At 43.9% G+C, this 12931-nt stretch overlaps 1 protein-coding gene across 3 annotated transcripts in view; it reads right to left on the reverse strand.

The window, feature by feature from the left end:
* Positions 1–6558: 6558 nt before the first annotated feature.
* LOC139383686 (kinectin-like) overlaps positions 6559–12931 on the reverse strand; it is a 37984-nt gene continuing 31611 nt past the window's right edge. For 2 of the 3 annotated variants that reach the window (XM_071128226.1, XM_071128225.1), the window contains 10 exons: positions 11685–11774; positions 11339–11455; positions 11163–11252; positions 10972–11064; positions 10623–10691; positions 10407–10490; positions 8360–8443; positions 8049–8138; positions 7684–7794; positions 6559–7547 (listed from right to left, as the gene is read on the reverse strand). In XM_071128226.1, coding sequence (XP_070984327.1) covers positions 7524–7547; positions 7684–7794; positions 8049–8138; positions 8360–8443; positions 10407–10490; positions 10623–10691; positions 10972–11064; positions 11163–11252; positions 11339–11455; positions 11685–11774 — 852 coding nt within the window. In that variant the 3' untranslated portion in view covers positions 6559–7523. The remainder of the gene's footprint in view (positions 7548–7683; positions 7795–8048; positions 8139–8359; positions 8444–10406; positions 10491–10622; positions 10692–10971; positions 11065–11162; positions 11253–11338; positions 11456–11684; positions 11775–12931) is intronic. The other variant, XM_071128227.1, reaches the window with a different exon arrangement.

A 12931-nucleotide genomic window follows, 5' to 3' on the forward strand; every position in this document is an offset into this window, starting at 1 on the left:
CAAAAACAACCAGGAGCAGAGGGTGGACCATACCATTCAGTTGTCCTTTACTTTATATAGGGGTGGGGTTCTTTAGACACATTCCACACTTTAAAAAAAAACATTTATTGATCAAACGCTATCGATGTATACTGATATCTTGATTTGATATCGTTTTGTTCATCATTTGATTTCAATCATATTTTTTTTGTCAACGAAATTCTACAAATGACAACAGATTTCCCTTGTTTGTCTACATCGCATGATGGGCATGGCTAGATATGAGGCGGCACCTTCTATTATGTAAACAAAGAGTACAATCTGGAAATTCATAAAGGGATCATAGCTTCCACTTTCCACATCATTTTGAAAGAACAGAACGTTCGAAACTCACCGACAGATGAAACCTGTCCAATTCTGGGCAGGGGGTCCAGGTGGATTCCTATGTTAATATAGCTTTCAGGGTGCAGTATGATTCTTTTAGGCTCGCAGGCGTGCCTGGATGTGTCTGTAAGGGGACCCAGCTAGCAATGAGGACGCGACCCTATTCCGGCGCGCCGGGACTGATTTAATCGGCCCGAATCCGGATGCCGGGCTCGGACTGACATCATATTGAATGACTGCCCAGAGTAAGCCAGAACTAAGCCGACACTGCCGGTGTTTTGCCAGAATCCCTCCAGAAGTGTCCTGGTGCAAATGAATATTACTATTACCCATCCACCCCACTGATAGTTCTCAATGCAGTTGCATTACACTATAAAAAAATACAAACAGCTGTAAACTAACAACCTTACACAATGAACAAGTAGACAAGTACTCATTATTATTTTTTGTTTTAACTATACAAAAGATAGAAAAAGAAAGATATTACATTTCATACAACAGTACAATGTAGGTAGGTAGTAGGGAGCAGAGCCCTGAGCCAAACATCCCCAGCTTCAGTGTCCCCTTATATGGTGTCTCCTCAATTATATGTGACATATGAATTGTCTATTTTTTATGCACTTCTACATGTTCCTTGTTAATTGATTCCCTATTCGCCAGTCTGTAATCCACTATCTGCTTGCACCTGTTGGGCCTGTTACGCACACAGTCTTCTTAATTTGTTTGTTGTTTGTACAGCACTGATGAAGGCATAACATTCTGAACACATATCATTGGAAAGAGATGTAACATGCTGACCACACCGCTCGCGTGGCGCACTTGGGTGTTGCAAAATAAATGTACACATACATGTCAATCATTGCACCCACACTGCTCGCTCGCGTCAACAAACGTCTGTGTAGCCAGCCGCTAAAATAGAACTTAGTTCTATTTGTGATGCTTGAAGAACTGCAAGTCCCGCCTCTCCCATCTCCTCATTGTTTTTTTGGAGCATATACCCACGTGCCATCTCCTCGTTGTTTTTTTGGAACATATACCCACGTGGGTGATTGAAAGATGAACTGAGGTCCACACTCCAGTCCAGTTGGTGGTGGTAATGCACCTTAAAGTTGGTTGCCAACCACCATATAAAGTCCAAAGAAGAAGAAGAAGCCTGAAGGAGGAGAGATCACTAGAAACTAACTCGGTTTACCCTTTTATCTGTGGATTAATTGTCAGAATAGGTAAAGTAACAACTCAATGTTTATATCCCAGGACAAATTAGCTAGCAACAGCAAGCTAGCTGGCTAAATTGCCATGAATGTTTAATGCTTTTCGACCTGTCCCCAAATTAATATAGTTGGTTCAGAGTTCATTTTGATATTTCAACACGCGTGTCCTGATCGTGTCTGGTGTGGTTGGACAAAATCAACATGCGTGCATGTAAGGCTGAAACAAATGCTCTGTTCCTTTTTTTTTATTAGCACCTTGCGCTTTCACTTTTTGTATTATTTTGAGCATGGATTAAATTAAGCCTCCTTAGGTTATTCCTTTTCATGGTTTTGAGTGCTAGTACTTTTCTCACTCTCTCACGCACCATCCGCTTTTCATTCTAGCCTGAGCGCAAACCCCCTGACTGGCTTTCTAAACATATTATGACAACTTATTTTTAATGCAGTGTGAAACTGAGCAGACCCAAATTATATCCTCTCGGTTTTGTGTTGCGAGTGATGAAAATGTAAATACTGTTGTCTGCTGTGACAAACTATGGGGGGCCACAGTGCTGACGGGCCAAATCAGACCATTCTCTCTCTGGTCAAAGACAAAGTCAGCAGTTCTGCCTCAAGTGAATAACACAGAAACTGCATGCTCACTAAAATATACATTAGACACCCAGTCCAAGGCTGCAATTGGTTGGCTATTTATAATGGGGGGGAGCTGGGGCAAAGTACCCTGTTACCTCCAGGAGTGAATATCTCTGACTTACACCTTCCAGCAAGCATCTAGCCTCACTTCAATGTGATTCGCTGTTACCCAATGGTGAAATGCCATTCACTGTCAGTCTTACTGAGCTAAAAGTGGCAGCAGCCAAACCAATGTTAAATTAATCTCACATTTCCAACTAGGAAGTCCCTCCGGTTCCCCTATCCTATATGTCCAGTCGTTGTCACACCTTTCTGATGAATGTGCCACTTCTACACTTCTGTCTACCACCCTCATCAATACATGGCTGTCTCGGTTGTTTTCACAAGGCTCTGCTTGGCTAAGTGCCCCATTCCTCCTAACTCTCCATTGTAAATAGTGCATTGAGCCCCCCTTCAGTGGTGTGCTCCACTCTGCTATTACAACCTGTTTGAGGTGGTGTTCAGTTTAAAAGTGCAATAACAGTTAACACAAAAACAAAAAGGTAGTGAGGGGAAACCACGGCGGTGTAATGCATCACCAAAAAGAGTTCTGACAACTTGATGTTATTTTTGATGTACTAATCCTGTCTATCCATCTGTAAGTAATACAGCAACCCACTTTAAACCATGGCATTTGTTGGTTACGTTCATGGTTCTCCATATCATTCCATTAATACTACTGTTACTACAGATAAAACTCTATGTCTGTCTAGCTGCTTGTGCTATATACCCCAACGTTCTTCCTCTCAGGCTAGTCTTAACAGCCTGGGGTATAATAACTATTTACAGCCCTTTTGTGTGAGACAGTCTTTGTCCCCCCATTTCATAGAGAGGGTATTGTCTGTTTAAAAGAGCACCATGAGACTCCCTTTCAATAACCCCCCCACCACCAAACATACACATGCACACACACAAAGCAGGGAGATCAAAAGCTCTCTAGCACATACCACACTGATGGGGAGCAGATGCAGAGAGAGCTGCTCTGTGGAGGTGGGTCTGGCTTGAGTGTGTGTGCGTGAGTACAAAGTCAGATGTTTCTTGGTAATAGGCATGGAACAGAGACTCAATGCAACAAATTGCACAATAGTGACTAACTGTATGAGCCATGATGACGTATTGAAGACAAAGCTCCTATTTATTTTATGCCCTCCCCCTGCAGCCTCCTCTACATCAGGAGTGGTCAAGTTCCCTGGACGTCTTAGACTGTGAAAGAGTGTGTACGTGTGTTAAGAGCTTGTGGGAATGGGATGTGATTGTAGAGTACTATTTCAGTGACAGTTCCTTAAACTTCACATGGAACTCATTTAAACTACTTCTCCTCTCCTACATTTTTATTTTATTTATTTCACCAGGTAGTCTAGTTGAGAACAAGTTCTCATTTGCAACTGCAACCTGGCCAAGATAAAGCAAAGTAGTTCGACACATACAACAACACAGAGTTACACATGGAATAAACAAACATACAGTCAATAATACAGTAGAAAAAGTCTATATACTGTGTGTGCAAATGAGGTAGGATAAGGGAGATAAGGCAGTAAATAGGCCATGGTGGCAAAGTAATTACAATATAGCAATTAAACACTGGAATGGTAGATGTGCAGAATCTATATATTATATATAAATAAATGTGCAAGTAGAGATACTGGGGTGTAAAGGAGCAAGATAAATAAATAAGGTATGGGGATGAGGTAGTTGGATGGGCTATTTACAGATGGGTTATGTACAGGTGCAGTGATCTGTGAGCTGCTCTGACAGCTGGTGCATAAAGCTAGTGAGGGAGATGTGAGTCTCCAGCTTCAGTGATTTTTGCAGTTCGTTCCAGTCATTAGCAGCAGAGAACTGGAAGGAAAGGCAGCCAAAGGAATAATTGGCTTTGGGGGTGACCAGTGAAATATACCTGCTGGAGCGCGTGCTATGGGTGGGTGCTGCTATGGTGACCAGTGAGCTGAGATAAGGTGGAGCTTTTCCTAGCAGAGATTTGTAGATGACCTGGAGCCAGCGGGGTTGGCGACGAGTATGAAGCGAGGGCCAGCCAACGAGAGCGTCAGGTGACAAAACGGATGGCACTGTGATAGACTGCATCCAATTTGTTGAGTAGAGTGTTGGAGGCTATTTTGTAAATGACATCGCCGAAGTCGAGGATCGGTAGGATGGTCAGTTTTACGAGGGTATGTTTGGCAGCATGAGTGAAGGATGCTTTGTTGTGAAATAGGAAGCCAATTCTAGATTTAATTTAGGATTGGAGATGCTTAATGTGAGTCTGGAAGGAGAGTTTACAGTCTAACCAGACACCTAGGTATTTGTAGTTGTCCACATATTCTAAATGAGAACCGTCCAGAGTAGTGATGCTGGACGGGCGGGCAGGTGCGAGCAGCGATCGGTTGAAGAGCATGCATTTAGTTTTACTTGCATTTAAGAGCAGTTGGAGGCCACGGAAGGAGAGTTGTATGGCATTGAAGCCCGTCTGGAGGTTAGTTAACACAGTGTCCGAAGAAGGGCCAGATGTATACAGAATGGTGTCTGCGTAGAGGTGGATCAGGGAATCACCTGCAGCAAGAGCGACATCATTGATATATACAGAGAAAATAGTCAGCCTGAGAATTGAACCCTGTGGTACCCCCATAGAGACTGCCAGAGGTCCGGACAACAGGCCCTCCGATTTGATACACTGAACTCTATCAGAGAAGCAGTTGGTGAACCAGGGGAGGCAATCATTTGAGAAACCAAGGCTGTTGAGTCTGCCGATAAGAATGTGGTGATTGACAGAGTCAAAAGCCTTGGCCAGGTCGATGAATACGGCTGCACAGTGGGCATAAGACTTCCAAGGACAGACTAGTCATTATTTAAACAGAGTGAGATATACTTCACAGGACAATGCATGTGTGTGAGAAATCTAGAGACTGGATTCCTGGAGATCTGCATCATAGGAAAGTGAAACAACTGTTTATTAAGGTGTTTGACAGAGGCACTGATGTAAGGTCCTGTATCATATCAAGGTAGAGAGGGTTATGCTGAGGTTATGGTGTGGCGCCTGTTCTGTCGATAGCTAGGTCTCCATGATGGTTAAGGCCCATAATCAGCTGACTGCAGCATGACAGTGGGATAATTTTTGGAATGTGCTGATCCTGTGCTACTTTCTCCCCTAACCCCTGTGCTGAACAAAAGTCCTGTTGTTATTCTTCAGTCCTGTAGGACCACATGCAGGTTTACAGGTGACAAGCGCAGAGCAATGAGTGTACTACATTGACTCACACACACACAATGTCAATTCTATGATCATGCCATTTTAGAACTGGTGTTTTCTCTCCGTCTTAGCTAAGGTAAAGTCGGAAACAACTCAAGGCTAATTCTTAAATGAACTACAGTATATGGGAAAGGGATACCTAGTCATTCAACCGAGATGTGTCTTCGGCATTTAACTCAACCCCTCTGAATCATCTGAATGTGGTCAGAAGTATACGCCAGAGATGCGATGTCCTCCCTAACATGTTGAACTCCACCGGAATGGAAGGTAAAAGCAGGATATGTAATTCACTGATCCACTGCTTGTACAGCTGCCAGTGACAAACCTGATCATATTTCCAGTTGTAAAGTTTCCAGATAACAGTAGGGGGCAGTTGTCCTTCTTGGCGATCTATTATTTCGTTACCACAGCCACAGTCATTATTCTAGCTAAACCCCAGCTATTTATACCATTTCAGCTCACAGCCATACTTCCACTAAACTATAGCATGATGAATCAACGTGTTGCACAATGTTTTGCAAGAATGCGGAATTAACCTGTTGAGTAATGTTTCGTTGCCATCCTGTTGGCAACCTGGGTCACACAAAGTTTTATAATTGAGGTGTCATGCTAACACACCATAATCACACGAATGCCCTCCTGTGTCCTAAAATTACACCCACCACATGACAGCAACATGATTGTCTTGAAAGGGGAGGACAGCCTTACATTATTCTATTTATTAGTCATGCACTTAGAACGTTGGTCATCAGCGCAAAAACTGAGCAGAGTTAATGGCCTTCCCTTTGTTTAGTTCGGGTCTAAATTACATTTCATAGGTCTGAAAGTATCCGATAGATGAAAGCGAAAAAAGCTTCCCTCAACCCTCAGGTAGGCACAACATTTCAAGGTGGTTTCTAGATGTGTTGAGGGGTTGATTTTGTAAGTGTAGAATGGACAAAATTGCAATGAACTAGGCCCCATCTTTGCTCTTGAAAGCAGAGGTAAGGTCTGGAAGATTGGTGCCCCTCAGTGGTATGGCAAATAAAGTGCAGTCAAGATGAGCGGAACTGAAGACAGGACACTAAGCAGATTTTTCAAGCATCCTTTTTACTAACGATCACCTGTTACAAAACCCCCCCCCCCCCGAAATATTCAGTGTTAATGAAATTACCAACAATATAGCGAGCGTTGATTACAGATAATATGGGATTCCTCTAATAGTTACAGAAGGATTAAAAACCTCAGCTCGGTAGACCTGTCGTTCTGCTCCCACAGCGAGGCAAAGCCACAGCCTCCCTCCTACTGGCTCTGCACTTACAGACTTCCTCTACGGATCTCCATGGTTACAGTTACTTAGTGTCCCATCTGACATGCTGGGACCCTCCCCTTCCCCTCCCAATACTCAGCCAAAGTATGCATGTACAGTAGTTATGTATTCATGAATAAGCACATGTACGTGTTTGAGTTGTCAGGACAGGAGTCAAAGAGATCAACAATTGTAGTGTACAGTCAGCAGGTCCCAACAGTTACTTTTTTAAACAATACATTTTTCCTTTTTTAACTTAAAAGGACAAAGAACCCAAAGTTAATTTAGGAATCCACTTATTCGCCTTCTTGACAAAGAAAACTAACAGAGAAATACGATGTATTCAAAGCGTTCCATTGAAAAAAAGGGGGTACTAAACAGGGGGGGGGGGGGGGATGCCACACAGTCTGAATGTGTAGGATGCTTTTAGTTCTGGCTGTGCTGTTGGGATCATGAGGAATGTGGTGGGCTTTTGCAGTAGTAAGGTCTGGTTTGGTGTTCGGCGTGTTTGTAGTTTAAGGGAGCCCCTCTGCTCTGGGGCCCAGCCAGGTCTCTCCCTGACCCTGCTGAGGAGGAGCAGGTGGGGGTCAGAGGTTATAGGTCAGCACTGGGCATGGGGTCAGCAAGAGGCTGCCTACAGTACAGGTGAAAGGGAAAGCGAGGAGTATAGCAGGAGAGGATGAGGGCATGATAGGAGAGGTAGAGGTGGAGAGGTTGTCTCTAGAGAGGGTCCATCCTCCCCTCCCTATACTTCAGGCGAGTCTGATTCCTGCAAGAAAGCACAGTTCAATATCTCTTTAGAGTTACAACGAAGACTTACATGCCAGTTATACCCTCCATTTATTGTAAATTGACTCCTATATTTCAAAGCCTTCTTTTGATTGCTGAGTTATCCAATGTCCTACCGCCTCTTGTCCCTTGGTGAGTTGCCGGTTGACAGCCAGTAGCAGCTGCTGCAGTTCCCTCACAGTTTGGTTTAGGCCTGCAGTCTTCTTCTCCTTCCTGTCAATATCCTCCTGAGGGACGGTGTAGTTAATCCCCTCTGGTCACTTTCAATATAACTACACCTACTGGTCAATAAAACTACCCCTAGGTAAAGACTGGTTACATTTAACATACAATACTACAAATACTCATAGCTACCTGTGTTTTTACCACAAATGTACACTACCTAGATCATATGCGTGACTGACTTCAAAACTAATATTTAAAATAAAAAAAATCGACCCAGCCACAGACAAAGTTCCCCTTCCCCTCCAGTAAGTCTTACGTGTGATGAGAGGTTGCTGTTCTCTATCAGGTCACCCTGGCCGGTCTCTTTGCAGAACTCCTCCTGGATCAGATCCAGAGACTGCTGGGCCTGAGGTGGAGCAGGACGGGGGAAATTACAAGAAACATTTAAGCTTACATTTCAGGTAATATAAGCGTGTTCAACACATCCACGTATTCAAATGTTCAGAGTGGATTTAGCTCCTAGAGTGTTTCATTCTAGACTTGGGACTGGAAACAAACCATTTCTCTAACAACAATGTACATCCAAACATAAACGTATGGTTGTCCAATCCTGAGGGGCTGTCTTACCTTATAGAGATCCCCAGCCACCTTCTGCCTCTCATGCTCCTCAGTCTCCAGTTTAGACAGAGTCTCAGTCAGCTGGGTCTTCAGCTGCAACCAAACACCAACAGAGAGATGAGACACTTAACACATGACAATGACCATTCCACTCCTGGTGAAATCTGATCTCAAACTGTTTGGAGGGGGGAATTTGCATATACATGAGGTGATATATTTGTATATTTCTACCAATAAAATGCAAACATCTGTTTTGCATACACCAAAACTGTTTTCACTTGGCTTTTAGAGCAGTTGAGGTAGACATGTAGCTATATCTACTAAACTAATAATAATAATTAGCTAGACACTGACAAACATTTCTTAATTTTTTTTTATGCATTGTCAAATGAAAAAACATAAAATGTTCAGGTATCCTTGAAGGCATTCACGGACAGAAGGGTGACAAGAGACAGGCGTCAAGACAGAGAGACGTTGAAAATGTTTCAACTGTGTGTGGAGGCAAATGAATGATAATATTATGAAATTGTGCGTGCAGTTGAAGACATAGAATGTATCCCCAAAGATGGCCGACATGGAGAAGCTCATTGGCCTGTACAGGAGTAGCAGAAAGCCACCGTAAGCCTGATAGTGGTAGTGATGGGATAGTGCAGGGCTATTCAACTCTTACTCTATGACGTCCGGAAGCTTTCTGTTCTACCTGATAATTGCACCTAGCTAAATCAGTCCATGACAATAGGAGAACAAGGGGGAAAAAACTGTGGAACTGGCTTCAAGGTTCAGAGTTGAGTTTGAGGGGGATAGTGGATAGTGTGCAGGATGGAAACAGTAGTGTTTTAAGTCTGTCCTATCACGAGTAAGGAAGGTCCATCTATAACCAATGATACTAATAGCTCAGTCTATCGTTACACTAAGAATATAACTTCCTCCAAAAAGCAAAGAAAACCCACCTTACACATGCATATAAAAACAGTTTAGCCTGTTGCATTTAAACTTATATCACTAGTGTATCCAGAGGTTGTAGATAGATAGCTGGAATGACTCCCAAAGGACATTGAGAACCATGACTCCCAAAGGACATTGAGAACCATGTATTCCCCAGGCAGGTGATGACCCCAGAGATAACATTGGGTGGTGGTGCTGGTGAAGTAAGGAAGAGGGACAGGTTACGGGAGCTCTACCTATATGGGTGAGCAAGGCTTACCAAATTCAACTCCTCATTCTGCCTGACTGCTTCTGTATAAGAGCCATCAAGTTAGCTCTGCAGTTCAGTCAACAGATCTTTAAACTGAAATGAAGTGTGAGATGTTTTTAACGAGCGGCTGTGGGACCCGGGGAAACAACGCTACACAACTGAAGCAAGGGAACGGCTTGGGTGATCGGCTTCTAGGGTGTGTCCTAGTAGTGAATTAGGGTGTGAGTGTAATAGCATCTAAAGCTGTTTAGGAGAGTTCGATGGTTCTCGATCTGACCAATGATCTACAGCGACCTACATAAAATACTCTCACTCTCCGTAGAAACGTGTGATGATTTGAATGAATGCAGCTGGAATGTTTCTGTTCCGTGTGCCTGCAAAGGGACTCCAATGATTTTACAGGAAACAACTAGAAAAACAAAGTGCTTTAAGTTACTGTGTGAAGTTTGTAAAACATGCTCTAAAAACAGTGAAAAATGTGTTGTGTGAGGTAGATGACAACTGTCCAACTGTTGCGTGTACAAACACAATGGTGGATACCACAAACAGTAAACAAAGAGACAAGCTCCATAAACATATAGCAAGTACAGTAACACCCAGAAACAATGCAGAGGGGAATGACTACATTTGCATTTTATCAGACCCTCTTATCCAGAGTAATTACGGTTTAGTGCCTTGCTTAAGGGCACAGATGGACTTTTCACCTAGTCACCTCGGGGATTCGAACCAACAACCTTTTTGTTACTGGTCCAACGCTCTTAACCGCTAGGCTACCTGCCGCCCCTATGACTACATAGATGGATAACCACTATGAAATGACCGAGTACGACAGGTAGATGACACGAAGTTGAGTCAGCTCACCTCGCTGACCTCCGTCACATAGGTGGCGCTCTCGTGCTCTGCTCTCTCCAGCTCAGACTCAAGGTACTGCTTGTCCCTTTTTAACTATGGACGAACAAAATATTGCATTTTTAGCTATGTATGAAAATCTATTAAATTGAATGTTTCAACTGATGTAAAGTGACTAAATAATACAATTGCTGAGCGGTATGTAAAGTATTAAACTGAAGGACTGACGTTGTCCAGCTCCCCGAGGTCACTCATCCTGTCCACCTCCTGCTCCAGTGCTGCCACTTTCACACTCATCTAGGAAAGAAAGGGCAGGAGAGTGACTATAAGCACCACACCAGTGGATGCTGGTGGAAGGACCTATAGGAGGTGATTGTAATGGCGGAAATGAAGGAACGGGGTCAAACGTGGTTTCCATGTGTTTGATGCTGTCCCATTTATTCCATTCCAGCCTTACAATGAGCCCGTCCTCCTATAGCTCCTCCCACCAGTCTCCACTGCACCACACATACCAATGATATTGTTAAAAGTGCAATATAAACAATTTGAGGTTAATTTAATGTTCTTCAGTGTTCACCTCTTTCAGCTCTGTCTGTGACAGATTCAGCTTCACCTTCCAGCGAGACTCCTCCTGCTCTACACTGCTCTGGAGGCGCTGCAGGATGCCCTCCTGTGGACAGTAGAGGTTATTACAGGTTAGTTTCACAGCCTACTCACGACACCTTTTTAACGTCATCTACAGGACACTGATAGAGAGCGTCGCCTCACCGTTTCAGCCAACACTTTCTTGTATGTCTCACAATCTTTCTGTAGAACCTTCTGGGCTTCTTCTGATTCCTTCAGCTTATCAGCCAATATCTGGTGAAAGAAACAGCCCTGGTTTCACTTCTTTCCACCCCAGTTCTCAGACATTTTAAAACATACAAGTCTTTGTAAAAGGAAACCTTGGTGTCCTCTGTGCCCCCTGGAGCTGAAGGTCTGGGCTCTGCTGCTAGGGTCACCTCTGCTGCTGAGGCCTCTTTCACTGCAGTCTCAAACCTCTGCAGCCACTCCTGGTGGTTCTGAGAGATACACAACAATAGACCATGTGGAACAGATTAACTTAGAATTTAATATCACATCATGTGGTTCTCTGTATGGCAGTTGGTAGAGCATGGCTCTTGCAACGCCAGTATAGTGGGTTCAATTCCCGGGACACCCATATGTAAAACGTATGCATGCATGACTGAGTCGCTTTGGGTAAAAGTGTTTGCTAAATGGCATATTATATACTGTATTGTGAGACCTTACATGTTCAGCAGGCAGAGGCACGTTGGGTAGCAGTCTGTGCAAAACATCTCGACACTCTACCCGAGCTGTCTCCAGGGCTGTCTGGTGCTCCTGAAGAGGTAGAGGAGAGCGAGAAGGAAGAGAAACGGGATGTTCAACATGGACTACACTCAGGGCTCACACACACACACACACAGCTGTGCAGGAAAACATCCAACACCTCAAATCGCTACCTCTCTGCTCGCTTGGTTTCACCTCTCCCATCTCAGAGTGCATACAGGAGCATGGCCTGTGACAAACACAACTCCCTCTCCACGACACTCCAGTGCAACAAACAGCTAACATTTTCAACGGCTCATTTATTGAGAGTGTGCTTCAAGCAAGTATTCATCCACCCCAGCGTTCAGCAGCCACGCACCACCACGAGACGAGTTCATTAAGTTTAGACCCCGCTCTGCTCTCCACAGGTTCACAAAGTTCACATTGGTCTCCTTTCAAGGAGGAACATGTTACTCACTCTTGTTCATTCAGTTGCAGTAATGCCCCGGAGGAGCTAACATTCTTCCCATAGAGCACCACACGTGCTTCCGTGATGAAGAACCACCAAACAAAACCCACTACATTGGTACCATTAATCCCACTAGCTGCACAGGGCTTGAAACTCTCCGGAGGAGAGAGATGTCCTGGCACATCCACCTCTACTCTCATTAACACCTTGTGTTGTAAGGGGAAAGGGATCTACGCTGTGACATATGCTTTGGATTGTGTATGAGCATGCATTTTCCTGAGAGCACACAACAGGTGTCCAGGAACTCCTACACTCAGCTTAAATGAAGGACATTTTTACTGTACCAAGATGGCCGAGAGCAGCTGCTGGGAAAATCAGTTCACCATGTACCCGGTCTGCTTTATGGACATGAGGAGCGAGTCATTAGGGGTTAGAACTGTGGCAAAAATATACCGAACCCTCACAACTGTTTATAGTAGGAGAGCAATCTGTTAGTCTATGGTTTATTAGTGGGTCCCTAAATACATACGGCTAAGCAAAGGGTAATGGCAGATCATATTCTCACTGATGAAGAGGACTAGAAAAACCCCTAGGAAACAGCTGGGTGGATATTAACAGCAGCTACAGCAGAGGAACTTGTGGCAATATTACTGTCTGGTTTCTACACTAAACTAAAATATAAAATGCAAAATAGCGTATTTCTCGCAAATCTGAAAAATTGCTGCAGTTGTCACACAATACAACGTCACAGATGCCAAAA

This window comes from Oncorhynchus clarkii, chromosome 25 (genome assembly GCF_045791955.1).
Source record: "Oncorhynchus clarkii lewisi isolate Uvic-CL-2024 chromosome 25, UVic_Ocla_1.0, whole genome shotgun sequence".
NCBI classification, from domain to species: Eukaryota; Metazoa; Chordata; class Actinopteri; order Salmoniformes; family Salmonidae; genus Oncorhynchus; species Oncorhynchus clarkii.